This window comes from Hemiscyllium ocellatum, chromosome 8, assembly GCF_020745735.1.
Source record: "Hemiscyllium ocellatum isolate sHemOce1 chromosome 8, sHemOce1.pat.X.cur, whole genome shotgun sequence".
In the NCBI taxonomy this organism is placed as follows: Eukaryota; Metazoa; Chordata; class Chondrichthyes; order Orectolobiformes; family Hemiscylliidae; genus Hemiscyllium; species Hemiscyllium ocellatum.
The window spans coordinates 46,883,724-46,903,301 of NC_083408.1; the positions used below are offsets into that span (position 1 = coordinate 46,883,724).

Sequence of the window (19,578 nt, forward strand, 5' to 3'; positions counted from 1 at the left end):
TTGCTGGCTGCTGCGCTTTTCCAGCAACACATTTTCAGCTCTGATCTCCAGCATCTGCAGTCCTCACTTCCACCATCATTACAAATACAAGAATGGCAAATTTGAAATATCCAGGAACTTTCTCATAGCAACACCTTGACCAATCAGTTTTGACTTGCCAGCTAATAGGCACCTTTTTCTACTGTGATATGAATTACGGTCATTTGAAAGTTGATGATCTTTCATTTGTCTTAATGTGGCAAGGCAAAACGGTTTGGCAACGTATCTCACTTTTCAGCATTATTCAAGTTCTGTAAGACTAGGTGGCTTATTATAAACTTACTGGTGGCCATTAACATGGAATTATCTTTAGTTGTAACTAGTGTTAACACTTGGTGCTATATCAATTCAGGTAGTCACCACTCAATCCTGAGTCTCAAACTATTGGTTCTTCTGAGAATCTGCTCTTTGAATTATGCAATGCCTTTTCCAAGTTGGGGTCAGTATGATGGGTCTTCTATCTTGTCCCTGCACTCCATGACGTATCGCAAGAGTAAGTCTGGATCCCATCACCTCCCATGGGTTTTGCCTGGTCTAATAATTATTAAAGATTCTTTTGCACTGATTCAAGGTAAGCAAGAACTTTCTTCTTCAAACCCAACACCAAGAAAGATTATAATTTGCTGCAAACTTCCCAGCAGTCAGATCAGCTTCTGTGGAAGCAAAATATGTTTGAAATCTGCGATCATTCATCACCACTTTTCGTCATGAAAGAACATATCAGTGAATTGTACCAAACATGTAATGAAAACTTTCAGATGGTTTTTCTGAGAAATGTGATGAATTTTGAGGACAGGGACTGAGTAAAGTGGTCCTATGGCAGTGGGTGAGATTCTGATCTGGGAATAAATGGCTCACTAACTTCAAACCCCTACAATGCAGAAGAATATACCTTGGACCAATTCATGGCTTCCAGCCAAGAGTAGAAGTGGGTGAATGGTGGATTCTTTAGATAGGGTTAAGGCATAGAGCTGGCAAGCCTTATCCTGGAAAGAGATCACATCCGCCGTAATGAAGGGGCACCAGGCATGGGGCTGTGTCAGGTTCAGATGGGGTAGGAGTTTTCTGGAAGAAATAGCAATTCCTTAGATTCCACAAATACTTGGACAAGTTGACAGAAGTGGTTCTTTTATTCATTTTAGTGGTACAACATTTTAGATTGCAAGGGGATTTAACTTAAAAAAAGCATCTCAGAAGCTTAACAGAGAAAGCCAATCCACGGAATGCATGGTCAGCATGAACACTGGGGCAGATAGCTGGTATGTAGGGATAACTAGATTTGTCTCTCTATGGATGACCAAGAAAAGGAATCCAGGCAATGCAGATTTTAATCAAAGCAGCCTGGACAGAGGCTGCAGTGGAGTTCAGCAGCCCGGAGATCATTCGAAGATCCTAGATTCAGGATCAGAAATTACTTAGTGACCTACTGAACTCTGCAAGGATAAGGCTCCATTGTGGAGATGAACATGCATGCAAAGGAATGGGAAGGCATCATCTGTGTATGGTTTACATCCTGCACAGAAGTACAAAGTAACATGATCCACAAATGTCAATTAATGTGTTCCTAAGGTCTGCGTAGATATGGTGCTGGTTTTAGAGGGTTCAGGAGACATTGGAGAGAACACTGCTGACTGTCTGCCTCCACAGTTTGCGAAATGATTGGAATGAGTATGCCTGAGAATCTAAGTCATGGCTCTATAATACAACATCACAGGAGAAAAAGTTACAGAATGCCAGAGAGAGAGGAGCAGAACTGAAGGAGTGGTGAACCTGACCAATGAGGTTGTGGTTTTGGAGTTATTTGCAAATATGAATGGAGTTACTTCACTGGCACAGGGAAGCCTGTAGGAAACTAACAGAACAAAGAGATTGCAAAGGGATTTAACTGCAGTAAACAGTCCTGCCAAAAGGGTTAGGGGAAGATGTATGATGACAGCACTACTCACATGGAGGATTATTTGATCACTTGTGATTTTAGGGCTTTGTGGATTGCCAATTCTAAAGTAATCTTTTTGTTAATGGGGTGTGGGTGTTACTAGCTAAGCTGTATTTACCCAGCACAGGTATGAGTCAACCACATTCCTGTGGATCTGGATTCACAGGTAGAACAGACCACCTAAAGATGATGGCATTCCTACCTTAAAGGCCATTAAAGGAGTTTTTTATGACAATTGATAACGGTTATACGGTCACCATTAGGCCAACTTTTTGTTCTAGATTTTAAAAGAACTAAAATGTCACTATCTTCCATGTGATACAAATCTATGTGCCTGGAACAGCATGCCTGGGGTTTTGGATGACTAGTCCAGTGACATCAGCACTACACAATTGCCTCCTCCATGCAAGCTGGAAAATGTGAAAAGCAAATCCTTCAAAATATCTCAATGTGCTTTCAAAATACTGCCATTGTAGAGTTCTGCATGCTCACAATCATCCTAAATTTGGAATACAGTTATAACCGTGTCTCCTTTTGTCTCCTACACAGCGGCAGCCACCCATATAGCACCCCAGCCATGAGGAAACTATTCAAACCACCAAGGTGAGGGGAGAAGGTGGGGGGGTGGGGGGGGTCAGCCTCAGAGAGTGTAGCAATGCAAATCCTGTCACCTCAGGAGGTAATTGTGAAATTGCACAATAGAATGCAATATTTGGTGAGGGCAACAAAAATAGAAATTGCTGGAAAAGTTCAGCAGCGCTGGCAGCCTCTGTGGAGAGAAATCAGAGTTAACGTTTCAGGCCCAGTGACCCTTGAAGGGACTGAAAGCAACAGGAACTAAAATGTTAACTCTGATTTCACTTTGCTGATGCTACCAGACTTGCTGGACTTTTCCAGCAATTTTGGTTTTTGTCTCTGATTTCCAGCATCCGTGGTTCTTTCAGCTTTTATTTGATGAGGGCTCTTCAAACTGGCACAGTCTGCTGCCAGAAGGAAGCAATTGAGCTAAGCTCTGGTATTTGGAAGGTTTCTGAATAGATATGGAGTCTAATGGGGAGATGGTAGATGTGGGGGAACCGACATGTGCTTTGTAAAGTGGAAGATAGGCAGCCAGGAGGAGAGTCATTTGCTTCACAATTCCTAGCCCCCTACTTGGTCTTGCCATCATATTCCCTGATCCAATTTGGTTTCTGGAGAACATTGACCCCCCCCAGGATGCTGACAGTGGGAGATTCTGCAACGGTTATGCCAGTGCACATCAACAAACTGCTACCGAGATTAGTTACACATTATTTGATGATTTGAATATGGTGGGGCAGCTCCTGATTGATTGCCACCTGCCCACAGTATTATTGCAGCTCAGCATGATATGTTTGGCCTATAATCCAATGTCATCTCACCAGCTATCACATTGTTGCACGTGCAAAGTAGTCCTTTTTTTAGATTATATCCTGACCATTATAATCTGTTTGATCAGTCTTTTGTTTTGGAGCCCTCGGTCAGAACAGTGCATAGAACAGAGTGGCAAGATAGTTATTGAACAATCTCCCACAAACATCCAATACTTCAGGATTATCCTAGAGAGCAAAGAAAATTCCAAACTTCATTTCTGCATGCTTCAGTTGTGTCAGCATCACAGACTAACATCTATATTTCATCACTGTGTTTAAGAACGTGCCTAACAATGTGATAATGCCACATAATCTGTATTTTTTTTGTGTGTGATGTTAGCCATGTCACCAAGGATAAGTCATCTAGTCTTTAAAATAGTGCAATGGATTATTTTATATCCCTTCCAAGCAGGCAGACAGGACATCAATATAGAAGTACTTTCACAATGCAATACTCCCTCAGTACTACACTGGATTGTTAGTCCTTATTTACATTCAAGCCCTGGAATATGACGTAAACTTAAGGTCTTGTGCTTCCAGAACAAGAGTGCCAGCTACTAAACTGCAGCGTTACACTGCCCATCTTTGCTTTAAATTCCCTTGCCCTGACCTGTTCATTCTCAATCAAATGAGTAAGGACAAACACTGACAGTGATCCCACTAAAGACTGGGGTAGATTCGTAATGAATCAATGCCAGAAAACAGGGTAAGGCCATGGACAATTAAGTGAATCATAAAGAAAAGAAATGAAAAAAGGTTGGATAAATTTTGAAGAAAAACTATATTGAGGACAAGAAATATAAAAACAATCTAATAAGTAGCGCAAACATTGATAACAGCAAAGAAAAATCTTCAAATGGTGAAAATGAATCATTGTGTTTATGTACCAATACGGATAAAATGAGCATCACTGAGGGTACTCAATAGCAAAATAAGGCTGGTTGGTCCAATGAACAAAGGCGTTGCACTTTCATCAACAAACCAGAAGAACTAGTGGGTGGCACGGTGACACAGCACCTGAGACCTGGGTTCAATTCCCGACTCAGGCGACTGACTGTGTGGAGTTTGCACGTTCTCCCCATGTCTATGTGGGTTTCCTCCGGGTGCTCCGGTTTCCTCCCACAGTCCAAAGATGTGCGGGTCAGGTGAATTGGCCATGCTAAATTGCCCGTAGTGTTAGGTCAGGGGTAAATGTAGGGGTATGGGTGGGTTGCACTTCGGCGGGTCAGTGTGGACTTGTTGGGCCGAAGGGCCTGTTTCCACACTGTAAGTAATCTAATCTAATCTATCTAATCTAATCTAAACTAAAATTACCACATGACCATAATAAAGAAGCAATGAACAAAATGTCATTTTTTGCAGTATTTTACCTTGGCGATCAAAGCAGAATTAACATATTAAAAAATGAATTAACAGGCAAATTGCATTCAATGCAAAGTACACATCACACAGCAGATATAAAAATGGACATTACAGATTTTCTATCCGGTTCACTCAACATACATGGCATCAATTTCCACCACAAAGATGTTCAAGTCTACGATCCTTCTCAGGTAGAATTCCAGATCCTCTTCTCTGTAGATTCAGCCACAGATTCTCATCTGAAACCAGCTCCCAGTCAACCCAAGTTCCAAAGATGCAATCTTCAAAAATAAAGTAGCATACTTCTGCAGTACTTACTCACCACTGCTCATGACAGGCTCGATAGTGTGGATTCGTCAATGTTACTTTTATCCAAATTCACTGTAATTCCAAATTCAAGTAACTAACAGAATTAGCTTCATCAACCTTGTATTTGCTTATTGTTACCCACTGGAACCAACTTTTATTTCTTCAGCTCATTGAGTATAGGAGTTGGGATGTCATGTTGCAGCTGTACAGGACATTGGTTAGGCCATTGTTGGATTATTGCGTGCATTTCTAGTCTCCTTCCTCTTGGAAAGATGTTGTGAAACTTGAAAGGGTTCAGAAAACATTTACAAGGATGTTGCCAGGGTTGGAGGATTTGAGCTGTAGGGAGAGGCTGAACAGGCTGGGGCTGTTTTCCTTGGAGCGTCAGAGGCTGAGGGGTGACCTTATAGAGGTTTACAAAATCATGAGGGACATGGATAGGATAAATAGACAAAGTCTTTTCCCTGAGGTCAGGGAGTCCAGAACTAGAGGGCATAGGTTTAGGATGAGAGGGGAAAGAGATAAAAGAGACCTAAGGGGCAACTTTTTCACACAGAGGGTGGTACGTGTATGGAATGAGCTGCCAGAAAAAGTGGTGGAGGCTGGTACAATTGTAACATTTAAAAGGCATTTGGATTGGTATATGAATAGGAAGGGTTTGAAGGGATATGGGCCGGGTGCTGGCAGGTGGGACTAGATTGGGTTGGAATATCTGGTCGGCATGGATGGATCGGACCGAATATTTCCATGCTGTACATCTCTGTGACTCTATGACTCTCTGATGGGAACCTGGAAGGCTCTACACCTTTATCTGGTTTCAACCCAGTTTCAGTTTCCCTCAATTTAAAAGGCGAAACTCAAAAAAAATACATAGTTTAGGATTTGTGCATCCAGTAAATTATTCAACAAATAATTTCTTCACCCAGTTGCCCCCACACACTCCCTCATTGCACCCAAAACCATAAATTCTGGAACATATAACAAGTGATAAGTCAGCATGAATTGTAGATTTTTCACTCAGGGAGATAGTAGCATATTAGCAATTGGTAAATAAGAGGGCCAAGCTGAACCCCTGTGAAACAATAGTTCAAATCCTACCATGGCAGCCAGTAGCAAAAATTCCAATAGTGGGCAGCATGGTGGCACAGTGGTTAGCACTGCTGCCTCACAGCGCCAGAGACCTGGATTCATTTCCCGCCTCAGGCGACTGTCTGTGTGTAGTTTGCACATTCTCCCTGTGTCTGCGTGGGTTTCCTCCAGGTGCTCCGGTTTCCTCCCACAGTCCAAAAATGTGCAGGTTAGGTGAATTGGCCATGCTAAATTGCCCGTAGTTTTAGATGTAGGGGAATGGGTCTGGTTGGGTGTGCTTCGGTGGGTCGGTGTGGACTTGTTGGGCCAAAGGGCCTGTTTCCACACTGTAAGTAATCTAATCTTATTTAAAAAGAGATCTGGAATTTAAAGCCAGTTTAATTAATGTTAACCATGAAACTACCATCAATTACTAAGCAAGCTGGTTCACTGATGTGTTTTAGAGAAGGAGGCAGTGTTGTCATGACAATATCACTGGACTGGTCATTCAGGGACCATGGATAATGCTCTGGGGACAGGGGCTCAAATACCACCACAATGTAAAGTGAAATTAAAACATGATACAAAAATAAATTTGAACTAAAAGCTAATCTAATGGTGACTGTACTTTGTTGAATATTGCAAATTTTTTTAACAATACCCACAAGGGAAGGAAGTCCATCATCCTTACCCAATCTGAACTACACATGACTCCAGACCCACAACAATGTGGTTGACTCACAGCTGCCCTCTGAATTATGCCACTCAAGGGCAGTTAGGGATGGGCAACAAATTCCGGCTCAGCGAAGCTCACATCTCATGAACGAGTAACAGAAATATAAAAGCTACCATTCTCACTTGGCCTAGCCTACAGCCTTCAGATCCAATAACAATGGAGCTACCTCTGAAACAGCCCTTAAGCCATTCACTTCAAGGGTAATCAGGAAATGAATAACAATAGATGGCCTTGCCAGTGACATCCACATCCCATGTAAGAATTAAAAACAACTCAAACAGAGCTTCTGAGATTAAGTTACTGAAGATAGCTGTGTTGAGTAAACTTTATATCTGACCCAAGTCACTGCTGGTAACTTAATGCCTTGTCAAATTAGCTTGTTGGAAGCATGACAGCAAGAGAACATCCTTAAAAGGTAACTTGGATGTGGTACAGCAAAGGTCAATTTTATATTTTTCTAATTTTTGAAGGCAAAATCTCTCCACGTGACAGCTATTCAAAAGCGTCCTATTCAAATGTATCTCCAACAAAAGCAACAAAAAGTAATTAGATGTACATCTGTTTTGTTTTTACAAATTCTCAATGAGGTGGTATTTGTTAATACGTTTTGTACTGAAGTTCGTATTTCATACAGCATTGATCTGTTTATTTCCAGGAACATGAACTCAACCATAGAAGCTTTTAATTACATTTAGTGCAAATTGCTGTAAGGAGAATGGTTCCAGACTCACCATCACAAAATTCATTTAAAAAGAGGAAAGATCCACTCTATTGATCTGCCAGTTGTCAGCACATTAGATTTGATAGCTTTTTCTGGTTATTCACTGATAATCTATGATGCCTTTTCTGTGAACTCATTCACATGCTTGGTCAGCATTCAAACCAATGCAATTCTTCTTTTCTAAAAGTGCACCTCCTTTTTCCCCTACTCATTACTTAAAAATAGCAGAATTGAAATGATCTCTTTATGATGAAGTCACATAACAGCCCAACCTATTCGATCGCATTTCAGAAGGGGTTGACCAAGAACTATTCATTGCCCTCATCTCTCTGAAACTGGCTGCAATGTAACGAATCAGACATGCCTCAATTAGCGTGAAAATTCTGAAGTTGCATTCTACATTAGGTGCCCTTGCCTCAGAAAAACCACAGGGAAATCAGCAAGTATTCCAACTTCCCCATACAATGTTATATCTTGTTCAAGCATTATAACTCATGTTTTAATGTTGACGTCAGTAAGAGAACTTAATGAACACAACCACTTGACCTGAAAAAAATAGCCTGGTAATTGTAGAGAATTTTAAAATCCAATAATTTGTCATTTCCAAATATAATAATTTAAAATAATATTTCCCATAACATTGTTCCACATCAGGCTTTCTACTGAGCCCTTTTTGATATTTTGAACTTTGACTTATGGAAAAATGTGGGGTCAAACTATTCACAAAGGGAAGAAATAAGAAAATTTCATTTTAAAAAATGCAAATTCTGAAACTGGACAGATATTTTACATAATAAGATCCTTATTCTCCAAATGTTTTCTGTATTTAATGTGGTTTAAGATAATGTGTGTAAATACTTGGTGCTTGTCTAAGTAGGATAAAGAAATAAGACTTGGAATGAATTAATACTAAACTGAAGTTTTATTTGCATGATTTAACATACTGATTTGCCTGTATAAACTTGGATAATACAGAAATTCAAATTACAGAGTGCATTTTAACACATATAGCTTTTAACAAACTGTACTTTGGAAAACATGTCCTCATTGAAAAGTAACAGATTGAAACGTGTTTTGAAATCTTGAATTTAAAACAGTACCTTAGCTTCTGAAGTGGGCTCAAGAAAGCACAAACGACTACCAAATCCTTCCGCTGAAAGGCAAAATTTACGTTGTTCCTTTTGGATGGTTGCAGTAGACTGAAGCACAACTTCATCATCCTATGAAAAGGAAACAGAGCCTGGTATGAACAGCTTTTAATTTATCTAACATTTTGATCGACAAGTGATTGAACTACATGCAAGAAATCATTTGCAACGTAACCCTCAATAACCTTCTGAACAGCCATATAAGATGCCCTCAAATAAACCTTTTTATTGGTTTCGCATCATATGTAACCAAAATAATGAGGCTGGAAAATGATACAAAGTAAGCGATATTCCAATATATGCTTTTTAAGATACTATCCTACATATTTGAGCATTAAGAGTCCAAGCTGATTGCTCTACAGTTCAGGTATAGAATTTCATTTCAGTAATTAAACTAAATATAATGCATCATTAATGCCATCAGGTTTTTTATCTATGAAAATCAATTGCAACTCTAATCTTCAACACCCTCAGTTGTTATCAAGGGATCTCCTCATTTCCTCCTATAGTCATCATCTGAACCATTGCTGAAAGGGAGACTGATTGGGCAATAACCAGTCAGTCAAAAGTACTTCTTAGGTTTATATACCTGAGTGTGTGAATGCTTCACTAAAGCAAATAACTTTTTTTCTTTTTTTGAGTACTGGCTTCTTTTAAAAAATAAGAATTTCAAAGAGATAATAACTGGTGAGATTGTTGCATATTTGCCATATCATTTTGCGCTATATTTACCATCTGCAACATAATCTGATGACCAAACAAAGAACTTTCCCAAAACTTCTACGTTTATCTTCTTTATGCCATTTAATATTTCGTATGTCTAAGTAATTTACTTTCAGACTCAATAACTTCAAGTTTTGCAATAGCTCCCCTTGCACTTGACTCTATTTTTGTTCATCTATGTGTAATATTTTGGGCTGTACTTTAATTATGAAAACCAAGTCAATGATAATTACAGATTGACTTTTGAGAGAGTCAATATGAAAGATTACTGGTCATTATTAGCTACAAAGACCCCTTCCAGTATAAATATGTTTTCATAAGCATTAAAGTTTATCAGAAAGTAAAACAGAAATAATACTTAATAAAAGCAGTGTTTTTTCAGTTCAGGACACCAGTTCAAGACACTGATTGACTAAGCACAGGTCTCTTGTTCTGTTCTGCAGGCTGAAGTTCTCCTGTATTCAGTCTTCCTATCTTGTGCACTGAACCACTTAAACCTCAGCCCTATTAGTCCTTATCAGTCATTACATCCCAATGTTTAATTGATCTTAGTAGTGCATGAACAGTGCATGAAAAATCCAGTTAATTTTAGATTGGCTAATAATATTTGTCCTATTAGTGATTGATTTCTTTAAAAAAATGGGCATCTTAAGGAATCACTTCCTACTGTCTTGTGATTCGTTTGACAGGCCAATCATTTTGTAAAATCATGCCTTTTGTTAACAGCTGGCTTCTCTTAGCTTACCAATTCCATAGATCTTTACCAAGATTAGGTGCCACCAGTGAAGCCATGCGTGTGCCTGTCTGGAAGTGCGTAGCCTCACCTTCCAGTAATTTAATGTTGTTCCAACTGATACATTTCAAAAAGGCCAGAATAGCTAAACGAACTCACTACAGAACCTAATTTCAAAGTAATATGCAGTGTGTACACAAGCAAGCTGTTAAATTCTTTAAATTACAAAGCTGAACCAATTCAAAACATAACTGTGTCTTTGAGTAAATACAGTGACTTCATACTGTGGTGATGAATACTCCTAATGTTAGGGTGTAACTAAGAATAATTTGTGCAGCCCTATGCTCCAGTTTTCTATAACTACCGCAAATTCAGAGTTGACATCTAGCTTGTTAAACAAGCAATTTAACCATTTTTAAACAGAAAGAACAAAAACATTTCATTGCAACTGCAGTCTTATTTTAAGTGAGTGAACAGCAATATCATTTTAATTTATGCAGTAAACAAGACATTGATGTATATTTGTATTTCTTTATAAATAAAGCTTGTGAAACCCATGGATTTTTTTTGTTACAGAAACTTTTCACAGCACTGCATCTCTATCAGCCCAGGAGGCATTTTTTAAAAAAATTAACACAACAAAATAGGGAACACTTGGACGAATGATGCAGTAAAGGGTTTCACCTATTGAAATGTTTTATTACAGTTGGGTCCTGAAATTTTGAATAGGTACCCAGACCTTTATTGATATTAGAAAACTCTTTTATATGCAAAAAATGTTAAATGTGTGGAATTGTTTCCACATCGGACAATTGATGCTCAGGCCCAAGGATCAAGAAGTACTCTAAACATGGTAGCCATCCTGCCTGATCTACACCAGCTCTTTTTACATCATATGGCTTTATGTTTAATCGTGCCATATTCCCTCTTAAAACTCTGACTGAAATTCAATATCTCATGCAACGAAACCCTGACTGTGTAGTGAGTTTAACTCAATATTTTTCAAAGTGTAAAATTCTCACAAACTCCTTACAATCGTCAAGGAGATGTCAGTATGCCAAGTAACATCTATCCATCAATAAATTGCACACTATCTCTCAGTTTGTCAGAACCACTCAACGCTAGACATTGAAATAGTTTTCACTGAGAAATAGTCAGAAAGACTGCTCGCCAAAGAGGCAAGAGTAAAGCTACTAATATCAATGCAGCTTTTAACAGAGCTTAGCCCAAAGATCTTGAGAGATTAGGAAGACAGTGGGGGTTAAAAGATAACTTCCCAGTGGCTAAAGTCATAAATAATCCAAAGTATTATTTCTGCAGTTGGTGCCATTAAGATCCAAAAGAATGATCATCCCTAAAATATTGTTGCAGAAATTCAAGGGAGTATTACCTTTAGCAATGTTATCATTAACAATCCTGCTATCATAATGTCAGGTGTGGATTTATAATTCAGACAGCTACAATTGCAAAGTCCTCAATCTTCATTTATACCTCCTTTGATAACAAAATGTATGCCAGCCACCACTGGGCTTAGACACTATCTTGCTTTGCCTTCTAAATGTAGGGAACATTGAGTGTCAGGCAATGACCACATAATCGCTGTATCAGACAGCACTCATTAGGGGTTACTTTGCCCATTACGCTCACATCATTTCACTACTCTTCCCTCATAACTCTGAGTACCAAACACTTGCAACTGATAGTTGGGATAGTTTGCCACACATCCTCCTTTCAATGTGGAGTCTAAAAGCTTGTTTAATAATCAATGACAGAGGAACCATCACTGACGAGTCTTAAAAAAACATGCACTTGACTTATAGTGTGACATTTAATACATGATAGCAATAGTTATACTTCACTTTAAGTTACATAACACCAGGTTACAGGATCAGTGGTGCTGAAAGAGCACAGGAGTTCAGGCAGCATCCAACGAGCAGCGAAATCGACGTTTTGGGCAAAAGCCCTTCATCAGGAATAAAGGCAGTGAGCTAGAAGCATGGAGAGATAAGCCTCTTGCAAGGATGCCTGCCTTGAAGAAGTTTTCCTCCCCTCTCTCCCTCTCCCACTGCAACTCCCAGGTACTCTATGCTCCTCTCTCCCCACCCCACCCTCCTCTAGCTTATCTCTCCATGCTTCCAGCTCACTGCCTTTATTCCTGATGAAGGACTTTTGCCCGAAACATCGATTTCGCTGCTCATTGGATGCTGCCTGAACTGCTGTGTTCTTCCAGCATCACTGATCCAGAATCTGGTTTCCAGCATCTGCAGTCATTGTTTGTACCTAACACCAGATTACAGCCCAATGAAGTTTATTTGAAATCACAAGCTTTCGGAACGTAGCCGCGTCATCACGTGTAGTCTACCCCAGTCCAACCCCGCACCTCCAAATCATCACTTTAACTAATTAGATATGATTACAACTATAAAAAGGAACCAGATCTGCCATAGCTGTGTCCATCAAGATGTCATGCAATACTGTTTTTCTATCCAAAGAATGTATGCTGCCAACAGGTTGGTGGAGCTAATGCACCTTCAATCTTAACTCTTTCACCACTATTATGCTATATAACAGCACTGTATTATTTTTCTTTTTCAGGTATATACATGACTGAAATGGACTGCATGTCAGACATTACATTCCAGGTAAATCAAAACTCCCCTCTGATTCTTCTGCCAATTCTCTTACCATCTCTAACAAAGGAAGTCCCTCATCAACATTCTAGAGATCACCACTGACCCAAAGTTACAATGGATCAGCTATATCAATCTAGCAACAAAAAATTAAAATCTCAACATTACATAATCAGTGCATCTGACCTCTCAAAACCTCTCCGATAATAAGTTAGTTGAGTAATGGAATGCTCACAACTTGCCTGAATTGATTCAGCCATTACACATTCATTCAGGATAGAGCATTCTATTAGATTCAGTGCATACCATGAAGCTGAATTTCCTCCTACTTCTATCAGTGCATTATAGTAGCAGTATATTACTACAGCAATTCACCAAATATTTGCTTCAACTATACTTTCCAGCTGGACTTCATCTACCTCATAGAAGGACAAAATTAGCAAGATCATAGAAATACGATCAACTTCAATTTTTTTCTTTGGTGTGCTATTTGGACAAATATTACTTTATTTTGTCACTGGATTAAAATCCTGGAATTCCATTGCAAACATCTCTTGCTGCAAAGGTCAGAGCAGTGTCAGCTTCACAGAGCAATTAGAGGTGGGCAACAAAAAAGCTTTGCTAGCGTCACAGAGTCAAAAAACAAAAATAAAAACTTGTAGCCCTTATTGTAGTGGCAAATTGGGAAACTGAATTTGTGGAATCAAACAACTCCAAGCACCTGAATAGTTCGCAGCAGTTCCATTACATATTAAGGGAACAGGTATCCTTCCCTTACATGTGAGTCCACACTATGTAAGCTCTCACAACTCTGTTCAAATTAAGTTACTTTAATTTAATAACAGGCATCACAGATAATCACAGCTTTTACCCACATACCAACAACAAATAAAACTTGACATGTAATGTTAATTACATCTTAAACATATCACACTGAATTCTAAAGGGATATAAATTCCTAGAAAAGAGAGAAACCTGAACAAGAGACATACGATAAAGATTGCCAAACCTATTGCTTTCTTTCAGGAGCACTCCTAGTCCATTTGGTGTGATCATAGTATCACCTTGGATATCACTGCATTTACATGAAATAGGATGGACATCGTGCTCAAAAATTAGGGACACTCTCATTGAAATGTATACAACTTTTATACAATTTGACAGGGAAGATACAGAGAGGTTGTTTCCCCAGGTTGGAGAGTTGACCATTAGGAAAATAGTCTCAGAATTCAGGGTTAACTATTTAATATGGAGATGTGCAAAAAATCTTCAGTTAGAGGATTAAGTCTTTTTTTGTTCCTTTTTCATGGGATGTGGGAATTGCTGGTGAGGCCAGCACTTATTGTCTGTTTCCAGTTACTGTCAAGAAGACAGTGAGCTGCTTACTTGAACAGCTACAATTGACTTGATCTTCCAAGTCAGGATACTTAATAGTTTGGAGGTGAACTTGCAGGTGGTGGTGTTCCCCAGGTACCTGCAGCCCTTTCCTTCCAGTGATAGTGGTTATGGGTTTGACAAGCACTGTCTCTAAGCAGCCTCAGTAAACTTCTACAGTGCAGACTGCAGGTAGTATATATTGCTGTTACTGCTGTGTGCCAGTGGTCGATGGCATGAATGTGGTTTCAGTCAACATGGATGTTTTCTCATGGATGGTGTCAAGCTTCTTGAGTGTTGTTGGGGCTGCACGCAATCATACATGTGGGGGAATATTCCATCACATTCCTGACTTGCGCCTTGCAGATGGTGACAGGTTTTTCAAAGTCAGGAGGAGAGTTGCTCATTGAAGGTTCCTAGCATCTGGCCTACTGTCGTACCCACTGTATTTAGATGGTGAGTCCCATTCAGTTTCTGGTCAAGATGGCTTTGAAATTCTCTGTTCTTGGATCAGTGAACCATCATCTTCAGGATACCCAAGACTGGGATATTTAGGTATTAAGAGAATCAATGAATATGGGAGATCAGGCAGGAAGAAGTCAAAGTGAAAGCTCAGCTCTGATTTTATTGAATGACAGAGAAGACAGAAGGACCCTTGTGGCCTTCCCTTTATCCTATTTCTCATGTTTTTAACACCAACAAATTGTCTTTTAAATATGGAAAATCATTTCTCTTAAGTCCCACCTGATTGAATTTGTAAACGAATGAACTTTTACGAAAGCTGAACACTGCAGAAGCTGGAAATCTGAAATAAAAATACAATATGCTGGAAACACTCAATATGTCAGGTAACGTGAGACCACTCTTGGAACACTGTGTACAATTTTAGTCCCTTCCTAGAGAAGGAATATAATTCCAATGAAGGCAGTTCAAAGTTGATTCACTAGATTGATTCCAGAGATGAAAGGTTTGTCTTATGAAGACAGCTTCACCAGTTTAGGCCTATACTCTCTGGAGTTCAGAAGAATGAGTGGAGATCTAAGGGATGTGTATAAGATGCTAAAGGCACTTGACAAAGGAGGTGGACACAGGATGTCCTGCATCTGGATCCCTCTCTCTGGCCATTTACAGCCAAGGTTTCTCTGCTCCTGTGCACACCATGCCCTTCCCCACCAATTCCATCCTCTGTCTTTCTCGGAGCTGACTGCATTCAGGGCTCTCAGATCCAGTCCTTACTTTGTAACCACATCTACTGACAAGGATGGAACTGCTGTTGTCTGGGGACTGGGCTCTACATTATGGAGGCTGAGCTCCAGCTCTAATATCTCTTCCTGTCCCCCTAGACCATAATCGACCGTGGCTGTGTCGATAGTGCTCCAGCAAAGCTCAGCACAAGCAGAAAGAACAACATCTCATTTTCCACTTGGGGACCCTGCAGTTTTCAGGACTCAATATTAAGTTCAATAGTTTTAGGATCTGAGCACCTTCTGCCATGTCTTTACCCTAACCCCAAACACCAGGCCTTGTCATCACATAGACTCTTATCACACCTAAGGCCTATGTGTGGAACTGCAGGAGATGGGGGAGATACAAAATGAGTATTTTCCATCAGTGTTTACTGTAGAGAAGGACATGGAAGATACAGAATGTGGGGAAATGAATAGCAACATCTTAACAAATGTCCATATTGTAAAGGAGGAAGTGCTGAACATTTTAAAATGCAAAAGGGTGGATAAATCCCCAGGACCCGATCTGGTGCACCATAGAACTCTGTGGGAAGCAGGGAAGTAATTACTGTGGACTTTGCGGAGATATTTGTATCATCAACAGTCACAGGTGAGGTGCCAGAAGACTGGAGATTGGCAAATGTGGTGCCACTATTTAAGAAGGATGGTAAGGAAAAGCCAGAGAACTATAGACCTGTGAGCCTGACATCAGTGGTGGGCAAGTTTTTGGAGGGAATCCTGAGGGACAGGATGTACATGTATTTGGAAAGGCAAGGACTGATTAGGAATAGTCAGCATGGCTTTGTGCATGGGAAATCATGTCTCACAAACTTTATTGAGTTTTTTGAAGAAGTAGTAAAGAGGATTGATAAGGAAAGAGCGGTAGATGCGATCTATATGGACTTCAGTAAGGCATTCGACTGGTTAGCAAGGTTAGATCTCGTGGAATACAGAAAAACTAGCCACTTAGATACAGAAGTGCCTCAAAGGTAGATGGCAGAGGGTGGTGGTGAAGGGTTGCTTTTCAGACTGGAGACCTATGATTAGTTGTGTGGCAAAAGAATCGGTGCTGGGTTCACTGCTTTTTGTCATGTATATAAATGGTTTGGATATGAACATAGGAGGTATAGTTAGTAAGTTGGCAGATGACATCAAAATTGGGGCTGTAGTGGAGAACGAGGAAGGTTACCTCAGATTACTTGATCAGATGGGCCAATGGGCTAAGCAGTGGCAGATGGAGTTTAATTTAGATAAATGTGAGGTGCTGCATTTTGGAAAGGCAAATCAGGACAGGACTTATACACTTAATGGTAAGGTCCTGGCAAGTGTTGCTGAACAATGAGACCTTGGAGGACAAGTTCATGGTTCCCTGAAAGTGAAGTTGGAGGTACATAGGTTAGTGAAGAAGGTGTTTGGTATGCTTACCTTTATTGGTCAGTGCAATAGGTATAGGAGTTTGAAAGTCATGTCCCTGCTATACAGGACATTGGTTAGGCCACGTTTGGAGTATTACTTACAGTGCTGGTCCCTCTGACAGGAAGAATGTTGTGAAATTTGAAAGGATTCAGAAAAGATTTACAAGGATGTTGCCAGGGTTGGAGGGTTTGAGCTACAGGAAGAGGCTGAATATGCCGGGGCTGTTTTCCTGGAACTTCGGAAGCTGAAGGGTGACCTTATAGAGGTTTATAAAATCACGAGGTGCGTGGATAGGATAAGTAGACAAGGTCTTTCCTCTGGGTTGGGAGAGTCCAGAACTAGAGGGCATAAATTTAAGGTGAGAGGGAAAAGATATATAAGGGAGCTAAAGGTCAACATTTTCACCCAGAGGATGGTGCATGTATGGAATGAGCTGCAAGTGGAAGTGGTGGAGGCTGGTACAATTACAACATTTAAAAGGCATCTGTTTGTGTATATGAATAGGAAGAGTTTAGAGGGATACGGGTCAATGCTAGCAAATGGGACTAGATTTACATAGGATAGGTTTGTCAGCATGGATGAGGTGGATGGAAGGGTCTATTGCTATGTTGCAAACCTCCATGCTCTCAGACCTTCTGATCTTCTCCAGCAATTTCCATTTTTGTTAGAGAGGATATTTCCTCATGTGGGGCCCTCTAAAATGAGAGGCAATAGCTTTAGAATGACAGGCAGCAGATTTAAAACAGCGATGAAAATAAATTATTTCTCTCAAAGAGTCGTGAGTCTATGGAATTCATTCCCTCAGTGTAGTGGATTTTAGAACATTGAGTAACTTTAAAGGGGGAGATAAAAAATGATTAAATAGCAATGGGTTCAAGAGTTATAGTGGGGCATGCAGGGGTCTAGAACTGAGGCTGAGATGAGATCACTGGTGATTGTATTAAACAGACAGAGCAGACTTGATGAGCTGAATTGTATACTCCTGCTCCTTCTCCTTATGTTGTAACATATATGGAGAGAGAAGCAGCGTGATAATTAAAAGGATATCAAACTGAAATACAAACTGGAAAAAGTTAGAGATGCAACAGGTTGTAAGCATACAGATGCAGGGCAAGGGCAGGCTGGGGAAGATGTAACCAATGGGAAGGTCTGTGATGAAGTCAAAGGCAGGAGAGGTTAAAGCATTAAAGGCACGATGGCACAAAGCGAGATGTGATTGTGGAGCAAGAAACAACAATATGGGTGTCAAGGTGGTGTCAAGTTTGATAGCTGAGTCAATATCAGTCCAAATAAATGACAATAGTTACAATCTGTTGGACTTAATATTGAGTCTGTAAGGTTGTGATTTCAAATTCAAGGATTTCAAATTCCATTGAGTTCCACCAGAACAGTACAGGACACAGAGGTCAGAGACAATGGAGAATTAAACAATATTTCCAATTGCAACTGTCCATTTGCACCAGAGCTATTGGGGATTGTTTAAAGTATGCAAGTGAAGAAATTTCGCCTCGTCATCATCAGCAGCAGTCCTTCAATTCAAGGACAAATGTCTATTCGGAGTTGCAATCATCTGCCGCGAGTCTTCATATGACCATGTTGAATCCCAGCCGACAGATATTTGGACACATAAGGCAAGATATCCTACAAGATCCTGCATTCTGGATTGCAGGAGTTGCTACCTTTACTTTTGAACTCTGTTGCCACACAAGTAATTACGGCTCAAAGTGTGATGCAGCTTGTTAGACAATTTGCTACACTAAATGATTAGTAGCAAGCTCCTCTCTGTTCCTAATGTACTTCAAGGGGAGTTTTGGAGAGTCCTTGAGGAGCTCTCTTTGATTTCCCTTAGAAAGTTGGCCAGCTGAGAGCTGAGAAATCAGGAGCTCTGGGCATCAACACTACTTGGCCATTTGGAAACAATGCCCAGTTCTCTGTGACTGATTTTGTAGGAGCTTTGCTTGAAGAGCTGGTTTCAAGGATACTATCATTTGAACAATGGTCCTTCCATTGAATCTAAAACATGTGCCTGCGGCATGTAAATGGAATTTCTCTACTGTACTCTGTTTTGTAGATACAGAGTCAAAGTCTCATGACAGTGCAGGAGTTTGATGATGACAATTGCTCTGTGCATACAACTTCATTGATTTGCAAAAGTCTGTTGCTTGTCATCCTACAGTTAATTGGCCAAATCATATTCTGATACTTTGATTCCTTATTCTAGCCAAAGCAGAAAAACCTTTCACTATCTAAATCGGTTATGCCATTAAGAATCTTATACATTTCAATAATATCACTTCTCAATCTTTTAAATTCCTGGGACTATAGGTCATTCTGCTTGATCGCTCCACATACGTCAGTCTTCAGGCCAAGTATCAATCTCCCAAACTTTTATTCTCTCCAAAGCATCAAATCAGGAGACCAAAATTGTATACGGTATTCCTGATGTGCTCTCAGCAAAGTGTTACATAATGTTAAAATAATTCTTTATTTGTGTATTACAACTCTCTTGCAATAAAGGCTAATATGTCATTTGCTTTGCTGTGATTTGAGTAGAATTATAAAGTATTTATAATTTATAAAGTATTCTGCTTTTCCATCTCTTTCTGAAGTGGATACTTTTACACTTTCCCACATAATCTTGTCACTTTCTTGCTCAATCACTTAACCAGTCCATCTCCATTTGTAGTTTTTCTTTGTTATTTCCATGACTTACTTTCTCATTTAACATTGCATCATTATCAAATTTGGTCCCTGCATCTAAATCAT

General features: G+C 39.8%; 1 protein-coding gene across 14 annotated transcripts in view; it reads right to left on the reverse strand.

The window, feature by feature from the left end:
- Positions 1-19,578, reverse strand: part of ryr3 (ryanodine receptor 3) — a 366,212-nt gene that overhangs the window by 300,690 nt on the left and 45,944 nt on the right. For all 14 annotated transcript variants that reach the window (XM_060828910.1, XM_060828909.1, XM_060828911.1 and 11 more), the window contains exon 2: positions 8,663-8,782. In XM_060828910.1, the coding sequence (XP_060684893.1) occupies positions 8,663-8,782 (120 nt within the window). The remainder of the gene's footprint in view (positions 1-8,662; positions 8,783-19,578) is intronic.